Source organism: Dermacentor silvarum, chromosome 11, assembly GCF_013339745.2.
Source record: "Dermacentor silvarum isolate Dsil-2018 chromosome 11, BIME_Dsil_1.4, whole genome shotgun sequence".
Taxonomy (NCBI): domain Eukaryota; kingdom Metazoa; phylum Arthropoda; class Arachnida; order Ixodida; family Ixodidae; genus Dermacentor; species Dermacentor silvarum.
In genome coordinates this window covers 119,065,496-119,088,090 of record NC_051164.1, presented here as the reverse complement: position 1 = coordinate 119,088,090, position 22,595 = coordinate 119,065,496, and the positions used below count along the sequence as shown (strand labels likewise).

Sequence of the window (22,595 nt, the reverse complement as noted above, 5' to 3'; positions counted from 1 at the left end):
ACTGGCACAGGGGAGATGACAACAACATCCAAATTATAAGGCCTATGTAGGCCGTACGCCCACCAATGCAAAGCACCCCCATACAGAAAAGAAAATCTTGGCTGTTGTGCGGGGAATAGAACATTTCAACACGTATACTTATACAGAACTCGCTTTATGCTTCACACTGATCCTAAACCATTTATCAGCCTCTTGTCCAATTCTTCTGCTTGGACCTCTGCTAGAATAGAGTGCTTGTGTCTCAGTATACAGCTCTATAGCTTCTCCTTGCAGCATCACAAAGGCAAAAAAAAAAAAAAAACCCATCTGGCAACATGTCATGTCACCCACTCAAATTTCCTCTGAATGGGTGCCTTGTGTGGTGCCATCAGGCACAACACAAGGCACCCTTACTGTCAACTAAGAGAAGGCATTCAAGCTGAAGTTAGGAGACATGTCATGTGGAGTGACTCAGCATTAAACCCTACAAAAATGCCGTCAGAGCTTTCGTTGTCACATGACGGCCTCATCCTTAAATGCAGAAATATTTTACTACTAGCCAGCCTACAACAACATGCAGTGGAGCTTGCCCACAAGGGACACATGGGAATTGTAAAAACCAAGCCACTGATTTGCACTTGGGGTTGGTTTCACATGGGCAAATTAGTAGAGCAGGCAGTACCTGACTGCGTCCAATGTCAATTCTCAATGTGATCCCATGGAATGAACTCGTAGAATCTTCCAAAAGGACCTTACAAAAACCTAAGCATCAATTTTGTAGGCCCATTCCCCAAGGCAAGAACCTACTCATACACTATGACTATATTCCTACTTCCCCATGGTACAAGCTGTGTCATTAATAAATGCAAACTCAGCAACTCACGTGCTACGATGAATATTTGCACAAATGGGTGCTCTTCATCAAGTGAAAGGTGATAATGGCTGGACCATCCTTCAGTTCCGTCAATTTTAATCTGTTTGCTACGGAGTCTGGTTTTCCACCTCACAGAATAATGCCACTTTGGCCTGAGGCAAATGGTGAAGCAGAATGATTTGTCAGAACATTTACTGAAGTAATCAAAGCACTGCACGTCGGAGGAACAGGCTGAGTTCAAGGGCAACTCCACATGCAACACGAAAGTCTCCTTATGAACTACTCTTCGGCAGGCAGATCCAGGCAGCACTATCACAACCTGCATCAGACCCATTTGAAGCTTGTGATGGTGAGGAAGTGCACAAGGAATGGTACTCCTGAGCGATCACTTTTGGAGATAATTTCCCTTTCGCAAGGCTCATCACTGGATGCATCGAAGTATATATGGCCGACAGTGCTCTTGCCATTGTGCGAAGATAGCGAGTCTGGCACAGCACCAGAAACGCTGTCAGCTGTACACATGGATGCATCCAGTGCTGTGTCTCGCGAAAGTGAAACTATCTCCGAAAGTAATCGCCCAAGAATACCACCCCAGGATGGCTCAACTGCGAAACTGAAATCCAAACGATATGCAGAAAAGAGGAGCCACAACCCAGCCACACAAGAAAACTCTGTACTGTGCAAGCCCCCAAGTTAGGCAGAATAAACTCGCACCATACTATGACCCTGCCATCAATGTTGTCCCAGAAGTACAAGTCAGTGCAAGTAGGCTTCTTTAAGATGGCCACAAGCTTCAAGACTCGGACGATGATTAAGAGCCCCCACTCCCAATGAACGCAGCCCCGGAGGAGAGCACCTCATCACAAACTCAAAACAGTGAAGGCACCTAGGAGCAAGGAAATCAAGCACAATACCCAATCAGAATGTTAAGAGGAATTAAGACTGTATACGTGAATTAAATCACACAGTTACCTTTCTCCCTCTTATACATCCCTTTATTTAATTTTGCATCTTCTTCTTTCATACATTCTTCAATTTTGTTTTGGTATGCTTCTTAAGACAAGGGGGAATATAGTGTCATGGGCCAAGCCATGACAATACAGAAGCCAGCAGTAATCCACAGCAAGACTAGAAAGGGAACAATAAAGGCATTTTGGAAATAATGGTGGTGTCCATGGCCTTCCCCTATTTGTAGCATGGAACCTATAGTTGAACAAGACAATCTCCATCACCTACAGCATTACCTTCTGTGGTGTCTAAAATACGCACTTGCAAAGAAATCTGCATTGTGTACCCCACAAATTGTCAAGCATGAAGGTTCTGCTCAATGGATCCCAAGTGGTGAACAAAGTTTGGTTTTTCTTTGGCATATGGCGACTGAGGAGGTGGCTACGACATGATAATGATGGCACAACAATGACAGTGCAACAGAAAGGACCGACAGACACAGCAAACTCAATCTCAAGTTCCTAACTGCTGCTGCAGTACAGTGCGCTTCAATGAGCACTGAATGTTGATATTTCGTTGTTTAGAATATGGAGGAAGAGGAAATTGATTTTGCTGAAGGTGTCAGTTCACTAATAAACATTTGCAGACCAATCTTTCTAACGGTCAGCTTGACAGGCAACTTGCAAAGAATTTTTTTTTTAACGAAATCACGTAACACAGACGCCAGAGAGGGGCAAGACCAGGCTACTCACATTCATGAGCTCTTCTACAACTTGCTGCCGCTGGTAGCTGTCTGATGCGTGGTCCAGCTCATCCTCCATCTTTGAAAGGAGCTGCTGTACTATGCTGGTCGTGTGCAGCAAGTCTCCACCATACAGCGACTTCACGCGTGTCTTCTGTGAGAGCTCGCTACCAAGATTTACCACAGAAGTGCCACCCTGAATCTGAGCAAGAAAGGAAATTTTTCAAATCCTGGACTGCAGTAGTTTGCATCTTCTTAACCACTTAAGTTCTGTGAGATACATACTCGTTTATTATTATTAGATGTAAGCAGTGGTTGTGCATGCATAAAGACTAGATGATGCAAAGAAAGAGGATTGGCTCATTAGTATTTTGTTTGCTACTGAGATTGTAATTATATGGACACTCCAGCTGCAATCATGGCATCGGCAAATGCATGCACACACACGCACAATATGGTGTCCTTGGACATAAAATGCATAAAATGAGTTTGTTAGCATGAGGGCATCCTTTAGGATATCTTATTTGTACAACATAGAATCCTGAAACGACAATGGGCCTTGTTTTTATTACATTTCAGATACACCGCCAGAATTTCCTAAGAACACTTAATGAAAAACACGATAAAAGCTATCATTGTCCTTCCAGAAAAGCTGTCATGCTGCTGACTGGCTCTGTCTAGCTATGACACTTTCTGACACAATGATGCACAGCAGTTGGTAAAAGGACAAACACTACTCCAAAAAATAAAGCAGTTGACTTTGCCACTATTAAAGCTCACACAGTCACTCCATTCGTATGAAGAAAGTAAACTAATGATAATGGCTTACATGCAATTTTTCCATTGTTAGGTGCATGCATCAAGATTTTGCAAATTACTGCATTATGAAAATATTCTTGTGATGTTAAGTTTCTCACCCTCTGTTCGAGGTCTCCAACCCAGAAAGAATTGCAGCCACTAAGGTCTGGCCTATCAGATAACCATTTTACAGGATTCACACCACACTGCCACCTGGCATCACCTGAAAGAACAAAGCATGAATTAAAGAACATTAAACCCCATATTCAACAACAAAACCGTTATAGCTATCACTTATTGTGCTTTTGATTGTTACTTTCTTTTTAGTTTGAGCCATTATTTTCAGGACTTTGTATCCTAAACTTTTCTGTTTGCAAAATAATGAAATGTCACAGATTCTTAATTCACATCCAAAACTACAAAGTCATCATAATCATTCACTTGTACCCGATATGTGTTATGTTACGGTATTCTTAATAGCTCAGGCAATTATTAAAAACTAACAGTATTGACTGACCTTTGGAGCCTCCAGGACAAGGATAGACAGCCACATCGCCAGCACGAGTCCAGTTCCAGAAGATGTCTCTTGCTATGACTGGCTGGCAGTAGTCCAAGAGCAGATCCAAGGCTGTGGATGTTTCGAACGTGGCTACTTCCATGGCAGCACTTTCTGTGGGCACAACTGCACAGCAGTCCAGAGGTGATGGCTCACACAAATATGAAGCAGGAAAGGCATTCCAACGACTACTATGAAAGGAAAACACCATCACAAAAAATTGACTAGCACCAAATTTTGTGAGCTAACAGAAAAACTTAATTACCTCGAGTACAAAAAGCAATAAACGGTAGATAGCAGTTACAGGTACGAGTTTAATGAGCACGAATGCGCCAAGGGTAAAAATGTCTCGAAAAGATTTTTGCTTTAGCAGTGACAAAAAGGTTTAGCATACAGATTGAAAGAACAGAAATAAACGCCCATCTCACGATGACTGTTGACGGTTAAAATTAAATTATGGGGTTTTACGTGCCAAAACCAGTTCTGATTATGAGGCACGCCGTAGTGGGGGACTCCGGAAATTTTGACCACCTGGGGTTCTTTAACCTGCACCTAAATCTAAGTACACGGGTGTTTTCGCATTTCGCCCCCATCGAAATGCGGCCACCGTGGCCGGGATTCGATCCCGCGACCTCGTGCTCAGCAGCCCAACACCATAGCCACTGAGCAACCACGGCGGGTGACTGTTGACGGTAATGCAATTAGCATTCACGCAATGTGGCAACACACTGTATTGTTGAAGTCACATTTATTTAAAATCTGTAGTGGTCATTCTGAGACTTGTGGGGACGCTGACTCTCTTGCACTCCCTCATGTTCTTTTCCCTGCCTGGCTTTCACTTCTCCTGTAAGCCGGCTTGCCCGCGCAGCTAAGTGCCGCTGCCAGTCGGCGTAGTTGCAGAATAGTACGAGAGATGGCGCGAGTGTTGTGCTGCTAACATTTTACACGGCCATGGGCTTGCATGGTTTCCAAACTTATGAGTGCGAATGTACATAGGGAGAGCGTCTCGTCACTGCCCGATCACTCGACACCAGACAGCCACGGCCAGTAGCCTAGCTCACATAGCCGTGGCAGCGGCCGAAAGTTCTGGTTAACGGCTCGCTCACGGGTGTGCAGCGAGCAAGCGAGCAGGCCAGCGAGATAGGACGGATGCGCATGCGCACGGCGACACTCTCGACAGCAGGCACCGACACGCCAGAGCGCATGCACATGGCCATAGAGTTACTATATATGGCTGCCGCAGGGAGCTCTCTGCGGGAGCTATATACAGTAACTCTACACGGAAATGGTCTCGCATGGTCTCCAAACTTATGAGCGTGACTGTACATAATTATCCACCAACTTCGTTTTTGATGCCTTTTATGCGCACCCCCCCCCCCCTCCCCCGTTCCTTGTATCTATCATCCTACTCCCTTCTTAAAATTCTTGTCTGTTAGTCACTGTTGCACTCGGCGGCCCCTAACATTACTATATTTCTGTTCCTGCGTGGACTTCGAGGCCATTCACCTACCTGCCCTACCACCTATTTGTTGTGGCGGTTTCTTAGCTTCCCTGGCCCAGCACCTCCCTCTTTGATATATTTTGCCGTGCGCAAATCAGCGTTCTGTAGGTCTTTCTTTTTTTTAGTGTTCCTGTTCTTTTTGCCCTGTTTTCATTCTTGACAGCATGAACAAACTAGCCTAACAGTAAGCTCTTGTCAAGTTTATTAACATAATGAAAGTGTGAGAGACAAGGGAAAGAAAAAGAAGAAAAAAAGAAGAGGGGGGGGGGGGTGCTTGTTATGCATTTTCTAGACAACCAAGTCGCAATATTTTCGGAATGCTTTTGTTCCGCGCAGAGTGGTCGACCATTCGGTCAAATCCCAGAAATGAGAAGCTCTTCCACGGCATGATTGCCTGGTGGAGAGCAACAATGCCTCCAAGTTTTGTGCACGCGCTCGTGTCATCTTTATCTGTGTGTGGAATATTTTAGCGCTGATCCCCCTTCAGCAGTTATGGTTAACACTAGAGTGTACTAGACAATGGTTGAGTGGGCCGAACGGCACTCTCCCGCTGAGGCGCCGCGTGTGGAAAAATTGTGCGAGGGCGCTACGAGCGACCTGGATTGGGGCGGAGACACGCTGCACGGCATATACAATGTACTTGTGTGGGCGCAGAGGCCGATGGCGCATAGTACGCTCTTAAAGGAGTGCTTTATTTCAACTGCAAAATTATGTTTACACCATTTTGTCAAACATATATATTTGAGGCATGGATTATACAATGCGACGTCTTCAATCTTGCTGTCGTTGTCAAGTGTATCGTCTGCTAGCGAGCACGCGTTCACTACGCGGACACTGGCGGACGCCCAGTTTTTCACCTACCTGCCCTACCACCTATTTGTTGTGGCGGTTTTTTAGCTTCCCTGGCCCAGCACCTCCCTCTTTGATATATTTTGCCGTGCGCAAATCAGCGTTCTGTAGGTCCTTCTTTTTTTTTTATTGTCCCGTTTTTTACTGAAATAAAAACTGAAAGCAGCCGTTTATAATATACAAGCTGCTAAGTTGAGCGATCATACATTTGGGAACGGCATTAAATTTATGTATGAAATATAGGATAAGCGTAACATGTTTTTCTCGGTAATCAGACTCGAGACTAATTTACAACTATTTTGTTTACACCCCTAGAAAAACACCGAAGGACGCAGCCACATGCTTTTCTCTCTCTTTTCTAATTTAAATAAATTCTTGGGTCTACCTGGCAGAACCACGATATGATTATGAGGTTTAGTTTTCACCACCTGGGCTTCTTTAACGTGCACCTAAATAGAAGTACACGAGTGTTTTTCCATTTCGCTCCCGTTGAACTCCGCGACCTGGATTGAACCCGCGAGTTCCATGGAGTTTAGCAGCCCAATGCCGTATCCACTATATAGGCACTAATTAGGCTACCACGCCAGCTTTTCTTTTTTTGAAGTATTGACAGGAAAAAAAATTTTCCACGTACAGCTTATACGGCCAAAGATGAGCATATATAGAATGACTAACTAAAACTGTTTTCGGCGCCCGAGGTCCTACCGCAATAAATGACCCCGTACCAATTACTCCGCATTCTGTTACGCGAAGAAGGCGGGAACTTGAATGGAATGTTGCGCTGCAGTTTACTCTTTTTTTTTCTTTATCTATAACAATGCTTCCCGTAAATCTGAGTACAAGGCGCCGGATGGGGCAGATATGCTGTACACTTGTTTGAAGCGGCAAGCAGGAAGGTTACATGTGTTTCTCCGTCTGCGTTTCTCAAGACCAACTGATGGCAAACTATATGCGCAACAATACACACGAGAGATACATGCTGCTTGAAAAACGAGAAAAATATTTGCTCTCCAAAGGGAACCGTACAATAACATACTAGAATGAAAGCCGACACTGCAGCCGCACTGCACCCACATCACCGAGTGGCATAAAAAAAATAAAATAAAATAAAGAAGAGAAAGCAAGGAATTCTTGAGGCATAAATACATGTCATATGCAATTATGAACACGATTTGAGCAGTCTGAACGAAAATATCAGCGCGCAAAGTAGTACGAATGACCCTGCCGAGCTGTATCGCCAGCAGTTTCCAACGATGCGACCTTGATGCGGTCCAATCCACTTCAATCACAGTGCCGCCACAGTTTTTTTCCACATCGGGCGCCTCACTGCAAAGCATGCGCCGCCCCAGCCGCTCGTCCCACTTGACCGTATTCTAGTACACTCTAGTTAACACGATCCGGAATGAGGTAGAGGCGCGCCTGCAGTGGGGCCACAATGTTCTGTGCGTGAGAGAGGGGATCGCCCCCATGACAACCCCTCTCCCATCGAACCGCCCTCACCTTGCTTTCACGTTCAAGCTTAACCTTGAATCCATGTCGCTCTTTTTGAGCTCACCTCCTCAAACTTTCTGTTTTGTGGGAAAGAGGGGTGGGTTCCTTAAAAAATTTGGGGGGGGGGGGTCGACCCTCCAAACTCTCCCCCCCCCCTCATGGCTACGCCAGTGAGTACAGCAACCAGTCTGTGGTACAAGTGGAGGTCATTTCAGCCCTGGCCCATTTTGTGCATCAGTTTCTTGCATTATGGCCTTTACTGCAGTTAATATAATTGGTTGCAATGAATCTATTGGCTATTGAATAGAGTGAATTCAATATTGAATGTTTTTTTCTTGTGATAATCTCCCTTGACTTAGTGTTGTTTACATTGTTTGTTTTTGCAAGTCAGTTAACCACTGCTACAATCACAACTGTGGGATACTCAGCAACTTTTAGGCACCCGCATGCTGCTGAAAGCTAGTCTTCACTGAGCAAATGCAGGCCCAGCATTTGTGCCTTCTTGCCCTTTTTGGGCTGCCTTTATAGACCTTGTAACATGGGCCTATAATACACTTTGCAGATGCTAGACACACCATTAAGGTAGCATTACAAACTATTTAAGCACTGTGCAGCTCCATGCTTGAAAATGGTTCTGGTGACAACTGACCCGTGGTGGTGCCGCTGGAGTCCTGTCCTTGCTCATCTGGACTCTGGTAGATGGCTGGCAGCGGTGGGGGCGTCCTTGGTGCTGCAATGTCTGCCTGCTGCTCAGAGGCTCCTCCCAGCGTCGGTGGCAGCAGGTCTCCAGCTCTTGGGTCACTTGAACTGGATGGCGTCGGCCGTACGGCACTGCTGGGTGTTGTTAGTTCGGCTGCAGCAGCAATGAGAATACACAAGCACAGACAAGCAGATTTTTATACCCGGAAGCAAGGAAGGCTGAACATAAAATTGGCTGCTTAGTGCCACTTAACTCGTATCACAAGCCTCAGATGGTTGAAATTATTACTGCATCTATATATACGTGTATCTCTTGCAAATAAGTAAATAAATAAATATTAAGAAACCATTGATGATGGTTATCAATGTAAGCGAACAGCCTGGACGACGGTACCCCCCTCTTTGCCGGCAATCCCCGCAATTTGGTTGCCGAAGAGCATGCGACCCGACGCTTTCCCAGGGTTCCTTCGTGGCCGTCCCTGGTGCAACGCCGTCAGCATTTGACAGAACGCTCACCTGCGTTCTGCCAGGGATTCTTGTCTGCTGCATCATCCACGATGGGCTGGCCAGCGAGACATGCCTCCCTTCCTTCTCTTTCTGGCACCTTCGTGCAAATCGCTTGCCCCCTTTCCCTCAGCTTTGCGTGGCGAATGAGTGAGCAAAACGGCAGTATGCCTCTCTTCCCTTTCTTCCCTACCCTCCTCGGTTCGCGAGAGCTCACACATGACATGCAGCTTTCCAAGTTCTCCTGCAATAAAATTCTCTTGCTCGTCGGCAAAAGTTGTGAAAAGCATTGGTGGAGACATTATTGACTATGAAGTTTTCATTCTGAGATACACAAGTTATTTGTCTTCTGCCAAAAAATGGCTATTTCATTTGCATCAACGCAATAGCCATGATAACCAATATGTCACGCAGGTTAGCGTGTACTGTCGGTGCTTTTGAGGCAAGTGCTGCTGTATGGCAAGCAACGATCACACAAAATTTTGCAAGTGGGCATCACAACACCTCAAGATCATTTTAATACAAAATGGTCAATTTTGACTGGTTGCCTTGCTTCTCTGCATCAGTCCACACTTGTGTTTGCTCTGAATCCGAGCTGGAACCATCCCAAAAGTCGAACTTGCACCAGTCTTGGAGCATGCTCAGACTAGCTAGACAAGGAAATGTACACTATATAGACTTGCAAAATAGTTCCGTGTTTGTGCCAAAGTCACTGAGAAGACCACACAACAAGTGGGCTGAAAACAACAGAGGCAAGGGCAAAGACAATGGCTTATTTGGCCATTTATGGCATTAAGCACAAGAGGCACACACCACAACGAAGTCAAGCAATGAGGCAAAAAATGAGAGATCTAGGCAACATCACAAGATAGTGGGCACACGTAAAAGCAGGAGCTCTTGCATGATCACATGGCTAGAAGTTAGTGCTTGAAAATGACCAGTCCATTATATTGCAAGCGCCCTACCCTGTTTTGACTGGTTGAATAGAACAACCGGCAAGAGCGCTGCACAGTGATTGAAAACAACTTGTGTAACTTTCCGAGACTAACCTGAACAGTATACAAATTTTCTTTGTCTCCCCCTTATTTTACTACACCAGTCCTCTCTCTTTTGGTGAAGAAACATTCAATGCGTTCGTGCCTTCGAAGTAAAACCCAAAATACCTAATCATTACTACAATCGCCATGTGCCTCCCTTGTGTGAACAGTAGCGAACCACCCAAGACCCTAGTTCACTGGAACTTGTGTATCTTTACTGGCAGAGCACAGCACTTAGACAATATTCAGAAGCATCTGCATTAAATTAAAACAGCTGAGTGGAATTTAGCAGCATGAGAAACGGGTCTGATGGTATCACTGACACCAAATCTTCATACGCCTTCTCGCACTTTTTTATTCAAACAAAGCCGCCATTCCTCTTAAGTATGTTGTTTATAATGGCTTAGCTCATGATGTGAAGCTCTTTATGAAATTTCCAAAGTTTTAAGTAAGGCCAAGGCAAATTCTAAGTGTGTGGGTGTTCTCTGGTGCTCCTCATGCTCCTCTTAGTGCTCCTCGTGAAGCTGTCCTGAATGATTTCAAGAAATGCAGATTTTGGCTTTAGAAACTCACTTTTCTATAAATTTACTTTGGGTATGGTGCCACTTAATTCATTCGCAACAGAGATTCAGTGGGTGATGGTTCATCCTTGGAACAGACTAAGACGTCGTCACCACTGACATTACAAATAGTCCAGGAATAAGTTTTAGCTAGCTCACTATTCAACGTCTTTTGAAACCACGCTACACTGCTCTTCCACCTGGAGGGCAAGCATTTATATACTTATGCACTTGAAATAAAGTGATAGCGGTTGTGTACATTTTGTATTCCTCTTCAAGTGAAAGCTGCCAAAATCCTTTGCTTATATGGGAAAGGACTTGGCAATCACTGGTTTCATGCATCTGTTATTCTGTCATATTAATCTGCCTTATTATTTAGCATTGGGAAAAAAAGAAAAAAGATGTTCATGTGACAATTCAGGATATGGTAGCAAGTAGATAGCAATGCACCTTCCCAAGGGGCAAGCATAACCGGTCATTGACACTAAAGGCCACATTGTGCCAGAAGCTAACATATCGTATCTTGGATTTCATTTTTCAGCCAAAGTTTATTTAGGGCTTTTTATTGTAAGGCTTTCTCATGACTGGGTAACATCTCTCAGTTTGAAAGGAACAGAAAATTTAATAGTTGCTGGTGGATAGTAGCCTAACCAGACAAGTTTGGGATATTCACGATGAATGCCTTCTTTGCACTGGACGAGGCAATCAGCAATGCTCAAGGAACTGCACATCTTCAGGAGGACTGACTCTGGGCTAGTTGGTCTTGCATTTCGACTATGGTAGCTTAGCACCAATGGACACAAACAAAACAAACAAGGACAGGCACTCAACAAGACAGACCAGGACGGTTGGTCACCAAAGGTGTTGAGACAACAGCAACCAAAGCATACATCGAGTGTGGATGAGACGGATGCCCAAAAGATACGTAAAACAAAACAGGAACATCTTCATTGCGCTGCGAAGCATCGCACAGAATGTGAAAATTTGCTGGCTCGTAAATGTGAAGCACGACGACAATGCCATGAGCAGCAAGGAGTGTTACATCAACAAGCGTCAAGCGGATGTGTGGCAGTCATTGTGAGTGGGGATTCACTTTCTCTCCACACATCTTTTTTAGCTGGTGGGGAAGCACATTTATTTGTGGCATTTACCATGAAATAATGTTCTGTAATACATAGGGCCTGCTGCAAATACTGTGCAAAATTTAGCTTTATATCTCACCAGGAATGCACTGGTAATGGGCTTCCAGGTACTTGAGGGTGCCTGGACAAGGGTCACCGAACACATCTGTCGATGCTGGTAGCGTACAGCCTTTCTTGACGTCGCAACTGAAAGATAGCAGGCCCAAATGGTTTATATACTGCTATATACAAGTGGTTGAAAAACAATGCTGTAAATTGCACATTGCGATCTTGAATGCCTTGCTGTCTGAATGAACTGCATGTTGAGGAGACAAAAGCCATGGCAAGTAACGTACCTCTGCTGCATTACCCGGAAGGAGCGGGGGGACATGCAGTCGACGCTCCAGTCAAGCGTGCCATGCTCATTGCAGATGGAGATGGAGAAGCGGCCGTAGTTGGCACGGATCAGCTGCACCAGGTGGCCCTCATCGCACGAGATGCGCAGCTGGGAGCCTTCACATGCATACGCTGTCCGATATCGCGGAGGGTCTGCTGCACATGTTTTGGGCAAATTAATTAATATTCCCACAGCAAGCAATGTTTATATGTACAAGATTTCAAAACACACAAATCACTCATACATAGAGAAGGAAATATATTTAACACGAGTTACACAAGCAGCAGTTTCAGGTTTTTTGAGGCCATCAAAAAATCTGCAGTGGTAAATATATCTGGATTAAAATTATTTCAGTCAATAAGTGTTTTAATGTATTTAAACACATAGAATTTGGGCAAGTCGGATATAAAAACATGAAGGTGACTTCTATGGGAAAATCAAGTGGTTGCAAGTAAAGGCGGGGGTCAAATTTTAACTATCTTGTACATGGTTGGTACAACACCCTAATCAAGCTAGCCTTCTGCATGTAGCCCATGTGGGATATGTGCCTAATAAGCTACTCTAACAAACTCTTTCCTAGTCATATTTCAAATAGATTAATCTTGCGGCTAGACAGTGTGCTTTCTCTAACTTGCTGATGAGCTCATTGACATTATTTTTTTCTCTAAATTTTAATTATGTCAACGACGCTTTTCATCTTTTATGGTGCTGGTAAGCTTCATTTTGAAATAAATGGTAAAGATCTTCTATAAATAACATTTAAAATATTGTCTAGAATGCTTTCCATAAAGGATTTTATACTGCTACGAAAATTAGAACATTATGGTTTTAGAGGACAAGCGCTTGGATTTTTTCGCAGCTATTTAACAAATTGTAAGCGATACTTATTGGCGTTCCCACCGGAACGCCAATGCATTTCCCCGCAAAGTTCGGGAATTAATATCTCGAAACTGGTGTCATCCCGAGAATTCGTTCCAAGTAGATCCGCCTTGCGAACTCCACGGCTACAATTTGTAAATTGCGCTATGGGCCATCAGGTAATTAGTTAAAAACTTAATTAGTGAATTTCTGTTTATTCAATTATGCATTTCAATTTCTTGTGCAAGTAATGTCCGCCTCTTCGAGTAGACCAGCTCGTGAACTAGAATTGTGCTATCTGCCACAGGCAACCTTTAAGAATTTTTGAAAGTGTTCGCTGAAACACCCTGTGTATATATATAGGGTGAGCAGGCCTGAGTGCACTGTTTTGTTTATAGTGCGGCCGATAAAGGCACGATGAGTTCACGGCCGCTGGATTAAAAAAAAAAAGACTTTTTTTTTATTGCGATAGCAATTATATGGACACTTCAAAGCAGATTTCTGCCGTCGGCGTCGTCGTCGCCGTTACCGTGAGGTTCCGTATGACGTCAGTGGAGATGAAATCGTCGCCGCGCGCCGAACGCTGTATGTGCGAGTGAAAGGGCGCGAGGGACGCGCGCTTTCCCGGGGAGTGAACGCACGGCGAAGAAACAACGCGCGTTCTGCGCCGTGCTCCCTTAAGGGCTGCAGAAGTAGGCGTCTCTATCCTCCTTTGCAATCACCATATATGTAGAACAAACGCGCCTTCTTCCGACGCGCGAAAGGCCGTGGCGGGGAGGGGGACGGGAGGCGACGTTTAGCTGCGGCATCAAGTGCCTATTTATATCAGAGGCTCCGGCAACAGTCACCAACGCCGTACGCATTTTGTGCGAACGCGGGGTTTGTGCGAACGCGGGCAAAACGCCGACGGCGTCGACAACAGTTCTGCGTGTTGCCGGTGCTGCTGCATGTCCAAGGTTATACACCTGATAAAGCTACTATCATTACTCCGTATAGCTCTCTACAAATTTGCTATCGCAATTGATGTTTCGCCTTTCAGGTGAAACTGCGACAACTTTTTTATCCAGCGGCCGTGCTGAGTTCCCTCTGCAGTCGCGGAGTTTGTTGTCGCTGACTCCTGCACTTGCACCTTGCTTTTTTAAAATTCTTTTTACAAATTCTTTAGACATTTCACATAAATAAGAAGTTGGCGCGCAGCCTTCCGCGTCGGATTGAGCAAAGCGGTGCACTTGTTTACATGACATCTACAGCCACAGACCGTTGTTAGCGTCAAAAATTGGGGAAAATGTGCATCGCTGATATGAAATGTCAAAACGTAGAATAAAACACACATATCTGCTCATATGAGCCGCGTTGTTCCACCGGGAGACGAGTCAGTCTGAGCGGCTGAGCCACTTTAAACAGCGGCAACTGTGACCCAGTTACAAATATCGGGCTGTGAATTCATTACTGATTCTCGCTTTTCGTTAACTTCACCATACTTAGTTTGCGCGTGTAATAAAGCATTATTAGAGAAAACTGTGCTCGCATAAGCGCTCATTTAAAGGCCGTGTTGTTCTCCCGCAAAAACGCGGATGCCATCGCTGACACGCCTTTTCGCTCGCGCGATAACAGCAGCGATAGTGCGGCACCCAAGAAACTTCCGGTCACGGGCCTTATCAGTCTTCTGTGCAGGATCCCAAACGCACTTCTGCTAATCTATATCACCACCATTGCCTTTCTTGCTCGCTATACTTAGCGGTAGAGTGTACTAGATTGGGGGAGTGGGTCCAACGAGGCCTCTGCGCTGAGGCATTTTGTAGCGTTAGCTACACTGGCCTAGCCAAGCCCGTTTCGCGCGGCACATCAAGAGCCGTGCTGCGCATGCGCAAGGATCAGTGATGTCACACGGCTTGCGCACCGGAGCCACCGGAGCCGGCACCTCTCGCGCACTCCGCCGCCGCCGCCGCCGCCGCGCGCGACTCACCGCCGCCGGTCTGCGCATTCCAGAGGAGTGACGTCGTAGCCGTGGTAGACGCACTGGCGCCGGCGCGCGCTCGCTGTGCAGTCGCCGTCTGACACTGCGCTGGAGCCGCTGCGCTTCTGACTGGCGTTTGCCAGTGTGGTATAGCCATGGAGAAGGAGAGCGCAAATGCTGCTCAACAGAAGCTTGAACGGAGAAGCTTGACTCATCGGATCCCGAAGTAGTTGCCTGGCAATTAGCGGTTGAGCGTAGGAGACAACCAGGAAAGCTAAGAATAATCAGCTGAACGTTTGCTAACGCTACGTATATCCTGGTATAGCCGAGCTAAGCCACTGCAACTTTTTCTTTTATATAGAAAATTCAGGTGGCGCCACCGTCACTTTCTTCCGAATGAGCGGCCCCGCTTGCCGGCCGGACTTTTGTCACGTCGGAGACCCTACCGCAGCTGCATGGAGCTTTGACAGACGGATACTCGGTGGCGGTAACACTGAGATTATTCCCCACCAATCTATTGTAAATAAAATGGAAAAAGACCGGCGGAAAGAACGCAAACGACGCGACAACGGCGGTGCGTCGAGCAGACGACAGCTACTCAGCTCGCGAGCTCGCCTCAACCAATGAGCGCTGCCGAAACTGCCGGAGCCAGCGTTTATTGGCCGGAGATTCAGAAAGAGGCGACGGCAGCGCCGCCATATTTTCCGCGCTTTTTGCTTCACCCTCGGCGATTGCTAAGGCGTCCGCTGGACCCACTCCCCCCATAAAGTTTCTCACTATAACACCTAGAGGGTAAACTTCGAAAGGCGTAAAAGCCGACACCACATTTTTTTAGGAACTGCAGTCACTTGTGTACGTAGTATCATATCATTCTGACATACATGGGCCTCGTCTATTTTCTCGTCCTGCTTCTCGCGCTGTTAGTGTGCTGTGAAACTGTATCAAGAAGCTTAAGTCAATATTCTGCAGTACGTAGCGCAGCCGCGTAGCCCCACGGCTAACATTAAAATACCTTGTTAGGAGTACGCTTGTTTGTTTAATAACAAAATCGAACGCTAAAATTTTGTATTCATAGTGGTAAGTGTAAAGTAAGAAGCTATCGAAACTATTCGCTAATAGCATACGTGTGCTTCTACCTGCTTGAGCACATTATCTTAAAAGTGAGGCTGAAAACCCCAGATAACCTAAAATATATGCAACTAGAGCAGGCACTATGTTCCTTTGCTGGAAATGAAAGCCAGCATCCCAGTCTGTTAAGCTAGTCATGTACTTAACCTATATTAGAACAATGTTAGAGCATGCTAACTGGAGCCATTTCAAACAAGATTATTTGACCAAAATAAGAAAGTGCAGGGAAAGCGTCAAGGTACAATCTAATCTTGTATTCCCGAACCGATTGTATTAGCAAAACTTAATACCCCCCTGAATTGCCTGCGTTAAACCAATGCTGAAAACAGAGAAGCCGATTCCCTTTCTTGCTGTTAAAAATCTGCTAGAATCTCAGCAACAGACTACTATGTTCTGAGGGAAAGTGAGGGGAACTGACCATAGAGTTTCTCACTATAACCCCTAGAGGATAAACTGGCGCCACCGTCTATGCGAGTTTCTTAAAGGACGCCGTGCCCTCATGGGAATGACAGGACAACGCCTCCTCTAGAAAGATGCCTGCCGCGTGCGCCAAAAACCTGCTGCCCTTACCTTTCCCCTTTTCCCCTTTACACTTGAGGTAGAAGCTAGCGATCGTAGGGGTGATCGCGTGCAACACACATGGGCGCATGCGCACACCACCGCATGGCCGCCGACGCCGCTACCGCCGTGACTATAGATACCACAGCGCAGCAGCGCCAGTTTTCCCTCTAAGTAATGTAGTGAGAAACTCTATGACTCCCCCATTCTAGTACGCTCTATTAGCGGACTACGTCATTGAGCCAAACCGGAAGCCGTCCGGGGCGAATGTTTCTTAACTATTGTAAACAGCGAAAATGTCTCAAATGAATTGCAGGGGGCGCTGCGAAAACTGGCCGCGTCTGGCTACACTGTGCAACATGGTGGATACAAGGAGGTCCCGGCACCATACCCGCGTCGCCGCAACCACTGTGTTTGATAATTTTCGTGCAGTGTGATGCCGGTTTGCGCTGTTTTGTGGAAGGAAAGCGAGTTGCTTACGCCGACCACATCATTTTAGCCGATCCGAGTGAGGCACAGTGCGTAATGAGGCTGAAATGGTCGCACGGTGTCTGCAAACCTCTGGCGTGACAGCGGACCCGCACGAGATTCTGATCACCGATGTATTCTTGAACCCACTGGTCGTGGAACCGAAGTACTCGTGCACTGTTGGATGGTCAGAAAAGCGCAAGCACGTTTCTGCTGCTTTGATTCACTGTTAAGGCGCGGATAGATAGTCCGGCGTTTCGAGCGTGCGAGACAGCGGCCGGCGAAGTTGGATACGTGAGTCACGCTGGCCTCACCTGGATTGCCGAAAACTTACAACCTGTTCAATTTGGCACGTTTAACATGGCCCGCAACAGCTCACCAACTTGCTCGATCAGTTGTTGCCGCTGTACATGCACATAAATGCGCAGCCGGCGCGCACTTTTTCATTGTCGTTGCCTATAACACAGTTTCGTTCGGCGAAGGCGCAAACTCTGCACGCTCTTTTCACTCCAGAGAGCAAGCAAACATAAAATCAAGTTTCTAACTTTATCGCGAGCATGCACTACGAATCTGTGGCGAACCTTTCCCGCTACTTTTGCGTTCCTGTTATATATTTTACGCACAAGCTTTGCGCAACGTGACTGCTGCTTCGCTTAGCTGTAGTTATTGCAGTAGTTGGCGCATTGTTTCTCTCGTAGAGAACGAAACGATCAATAAGAAACCGAAGGATCTGCTTACTACAATAAAAACAATTGCGCACCATGTGCAGGTATGGCTTGCGGTGCGTGGCCTGACCATGATTGATTACTCCCCGCTGTCTATGTATACGAACATGTCGCTTATGGTTGCTGTGTAAACTAATAAAATAAAACAAATGTTTCTGTATAAACTAATCTTAAATCAGCTACTGCATGATGAATCTAATTTTCCATCCTATTCTATAATTGACGTATCCTGCATTTTAAGTGGCCAAAACTGTGTTCACCTCTGAACTGCCAATTTTCTTCAGACACTGATAAGAGATACAATTGCTTTGATAATTACGCATTTTCAAATGAGCGCCTACTAATTTGCAGTAGTTATACGGGTAGCGTGTCCAGGCCGCAAGGAAGGCGTACCGCTATGCGACTCCATGGCTATTTTGCACGCTGGTGCGTACATCATGTGTTTACATAGAACGGTTTACCGACGTTACCCGGGAGCACCTGAAACTCCGATTTTCGCTGATATAGCATACGCGGTAGATCCACGTTGTGCGCCTCATGTATCCGATAAAAAAGCTTCAATCAAGGTAATATTGAGTACCGCGGCGACATTCGCATCATAAACTGCATTACCACGCCGGCTATCACATGAAAAAGAAAAAGAAAAGAACTTTCTCGAGCAAGACGTTGAGAACACAACTTTGCTGTGATAAGATTCGCAATCCGTGTGGCTCTTCGGCGCCGCAAAACTGCAAAACGCAGCATAATTATACGGCCGTGCAGGGTTTCGTAGATGGTGACTCCATAGTATCGTACTAGAAGCGCACCCGATCGCAGTACGAAGGCTACGGACGGAGTGCCTGCTGTGTGAGGTTTCCGGCGCTCGCCGCTAGGTGTCGCATGAATTGCTGTAGTCGGTGGAGGAAAACGGTGTATTGGGGGAACTACAGAATGGGTTCAGGCCAGGCAGACGCTTAGAAGACAATATGTTTGTACTAACTCAGTGCATAGAGATTTCAGTAGCTCAGAAAAGACCTTTATGGATAGCATTTCTAGATATTAAAGGAGCTTATGACAACGTAGACAGGGAATTGTTGTGGGATATTCTTCAATACGAAGGCATAGATGACGATTTCGTGGAGCTGCTGAGGGAGATATATCGAGACAACCAAGTACAAGTGGCATGGGAAGGCCGAAAAGGAAATGAAATGGTGGGAATTCACCAAGGATTGAAGCAAGGATGCCCTCTGTCACCATTGTTGTTCACGCTTTACGTCAAGGGCATAGAAAGACGACTGGAAAACAGCGAATTAGGTTTTGATTTATCCTACATGCGTAATGGACAAATGGTGCAACAGAAGATCCCTGGACTGATGTACGCAGACGACATTGTGCTACTAGCGGACAATAAAAAAGATTTACAGATACTTGCGAATATCTGTGGGAACGCAGCGACAAATCTAGGCCTTAAGTTTAGCACAGAGAAATCAGGGATTATGATCTTTAATGAGCACACGAGTAACTTCGTGGTGTCAATTCAACAGCAAGTAATACCCATAGTGAAGCAATATAAGTACCTCGGCGTACACATAAACGAAGGAAAGAATTACTCAAGCAATCACCAAGATAATCTGAAAATAAAGGGGAAGCGGAATGCAGCATTAATGAAACACAGAGCACTGTGGGGCCACAATAAGTATGAGGTGGTGCGTGGAATCTGGAAAGGAGTAATGGTGCCAGCGCTAACATTCGCAAATGCCATTATATGCTTAAAATCGGATATATTGGCGGGTTTGGAAGTTAACCAAAGATCAGTAGGCCGGTTGGCTTTGGGAGCACACGGTAATACGACAAATGAGGCAGTGCATGGAGACATGGGTTGGGCCTCTTTTGAAGTCAGAGAAGCACAAAGCAAAATTAGTTTTGAAGAAAGGCTCAGGAACATGGATGAAAATAAATGGGCGGCTAAAGTGCACAAGTATCTCTACATGAAAAGCGTGGACACAGAATGGAGGAAGAGGTCAAGGAAGTTGGCAACCAAGTACAGGATAATCGAAACTGTAAATAGACAACCAGGGGTCATCAGAAAGAAAGTGAGAGAAATAGAGACCGTGAATTGGATGCAAAGAATGGAAACGAAAAGGACAATGGAGATTTACAAGAATGAGAAGAAAGAAATTAGAAGGGAAAATCTGTACGATAACACAAAGGGCAGTGCCTTGCTATTTGAGGCTCGAGCCGGTTGCCTAAGGACGAAAACATATCGGAACAAATATTCGGAATTAGATGAGACATGTGTATGCTGCAGTAAAGATCCAGAGACCACTCAGCACATCCTAATGGAATGCGACGGGATCCACCCAGCGAGAACCGTAGGTAACGTGCAACTCCCAGAAGCGCTTGGGTTTAAAGTGGAAGGAAACATAAACAGATCAGCCGTAGAGATCAGCAAGAGACGATTAGAGTACTGGTGGAAAAAAAGTAGGGAAAAGATGGATGCGACCTGATCTCTTAAAATCATAGGCAGCGGTACAAGGTAAATTTTTGAAAAAAAAAATAATGATAGGTATACAAAAATGCAAGATAAAGAACATGTATAGTATACCTGATTAAATCAAGCAGGCTAGGTGACTATTTGTCGCCGCCCCGTTTCAAAGGGGATGCCAATAAATCATCATCATCATCATCATCGCGAATACGACCGGTAGCCTACGGTAACAGTGACGTACAGGGCCGGTATTTCGTAGCAATGCATTTCCGGTGCCAATGCCTTTTCGCGCTTATCGCGCTTTGTCAGTGGTCAGAGCGACCGTGCGTTCGCGTTATCAACGGGATCAGCCGGCCGTGAGCGGTGGATGATAAGACTAGTATAGAATAAGTCGTAAGGCATCGCTACAAAATACCGGCCCAGATGTTGGCACAGCCGTTGGGCACAGCGCTGTGTCCCCGCTTGCAGCTTATTGTGTATACGCGCCGTTGAAGCGAAGAGTAGTTTATTTCAAATCACTATAAGGCCAGAACTTAACTATAAAAACAGTTTCCTTCGTCCTAACTTGCTTACTTTTCAGTACAGGTCCGCCGGTGCACGAACTCGACGGCGCCAGGCCTAACCTTTGCTGAACAGGAGGCTCTACTCTATCCTCGACACGCATGGCGGCTGCACGGCCGCCATTATCCGCCATCTTGGCTGTCCCATTGGCAGTCCAGAGGTCACGTGTTTTGAAATTTGTACCGGGAAACGGAAGTTTTGCAAAATGCAATTTTGCATTTTCATCAGAATGACGAAACGTGACGTGGAGCTGCAAATTTTATCGACTAATACTTTTTCGTGGTCCTTGGCAAATATTGCGACTTTAGCGCTCTAAAAAGAAACTGGACGGTAGCGTGAAGAAACCCGTACAATGCATGTGCAATTTCGCGATTATGCGGTGGCGTTCCAAGATAGCCGGCATGTCAGCTTGTTGATTGGCTGAAGGAATATCCCGTGAGGAGCGTCCAGGAAGGGCTGTTTCGTAAACGTCATTTTGACGTTGCGTGACGTTGTGCTGGGCCACCATTGCAGAGATTTTCCGCCGTAATTTGTGGTGTGACGAGCCGCGCGAATTGTGGTAATGAGCGGCCATATGCAATGGCAGTGGAGAGGCATGCGTATCGCCGCATTTTCCCTGTCATTTGGGGTCATGAAAATCTTTTGTTCACAACGCGTGCATTTGCATACTCTCGGGTGGTGTTGGCATTTGTGTTTTGAATCATCGTTTTTATTAAAAACACGTTTATTTGAAATAATATTGGATGAAACTAGCAAACTTTCGGCGACTCTTGCACTTTTCACTACTGCGTTTGTATTGTAATCAATATTAATGTATTTTCGCGTCATCGAATGCTATGACAACGGTGACTTTTTAATTTATAAAAAGAAATGTACGCAAGGCGGTGCCTTGAAGTTTCCTCTCTCGCGGTGCGAGTAAGCAGCAAAGTGAACAAGAGATGGCAGCGCCGGCGCTGCGTCGTACTGCGTCGCGCAAGCGGATACGCGCGCAACGCTATCGATGATGTTCGGCCGCTTCTCAGCCAGACGAGTCGGGCTGAGTCACTTGCGCTTCACGAGATAGCGATAGCGCGGCCTAGAGCGCGCGCTCATCATCACTGGTAGGTCGCTTATGCTGTCTCAGGGTCACGGTGTAAGATATATACATCTTACACCGTGCTCAGGGTCACGATGTAAGAGTATATATCTTACACCGTGCTCAGGGTATAGAAAGCAAGCGCGTGAGCGCCAATATACGACGACTCATCCCGTTTCCCGAGGACACGCATCCTAGCTAATTAAGCAGACGACGGAAGAGAGAAACGATTTTGATGGAATAATCGTACGCTTTGAGGTAGCTGCTTTATTTTTACTGGGGAGGAAAACTGTTTTGCTTTATCAAGAACGCTAGGTTCAATGCCTACATTACAGTTTCTTAAGCGAAACGTCAAATTTGCGTCACGTTACGAAAGCAAATCATCAGCGCCATTTTGTAAGCGTCGCGCCTATATACGTCAAGCATCGAAGAAAATGGCGGAATGTCCAGAATAGCGGCTAGGATCAACATTGGCTCGAACTTCATGTGCACGGCTTGAGAGGGTCGAAGTTTGTGCATTTCAACTTCGTAGGCATGTTTTGACTCACTTTGAGCGCGATTATTTAAATATACCAGCGAAGGCGTTGCGGCTATCGCGTTATCGGTTCGACGGCCGATCGCGCGGGGTTCGGTCGAACGATGGTCGGCACGCTGATTTTATCGGTGCCGTCGACAAGAAAGCCCGTCAAAGTACTCGCGCTCGTCAGTGACGTCTTGTAGGCCTGGTATATGATAAAATGGT

The 22,595-nt window shown here is 45.9% G+C and overlaps 1 protein-coding gene across 4 annotated transcripts in view; it reads right to left on the bottom strand.

Annotated features, from left to right (window-relative positions):
- Nucleotides 1-22,595, bottom strand: part of LOC119433701 (adhesion G protein-coupled receptor L1-like) — a 300,112-nt gene that overhangs the window by 56,489 nt on the left and 221,028 nt on the right. For 2 of the 4 annotated variants that reach the window (XM_049659317.1, XM_049659318.1), the window contains exons 3-8: nucleotides 12,016-12,211; nucleotides 11,760-11,866; nucleotides 8,388-8,591; nucleotides 3,859-4,023; nucleotides 3,461-3,564; nucleotides 2,554-2,745 (exon numbers count right to left, since the gene is read on the bottom strand). In XM_049659317.1, the coding sequence (XP_049515274.1) occupies nucleotides 2,554-2,745; nucleotides 3,461-3,564; nucleotides 3,859-4,023; nucleotides 8,388-8,591; nucleotides 11,760-11,866; nucleotides 12,016-12,211 (968 nt within the window). The remainder of the gene's footprint in view (nucleotides 1-2,553; nucleotides 2,746-3,460; nucleotides 3,565-3,858; nucleotides 4,024-8,387; nucleotides 8,592-11,759; nucleotides 11,867-12,015; nucleotides 12,212-22,595) is intronic. The other 2 variants (XM_049659319.1, XM_049659320.1) reach the window with 1 other exon arrangement.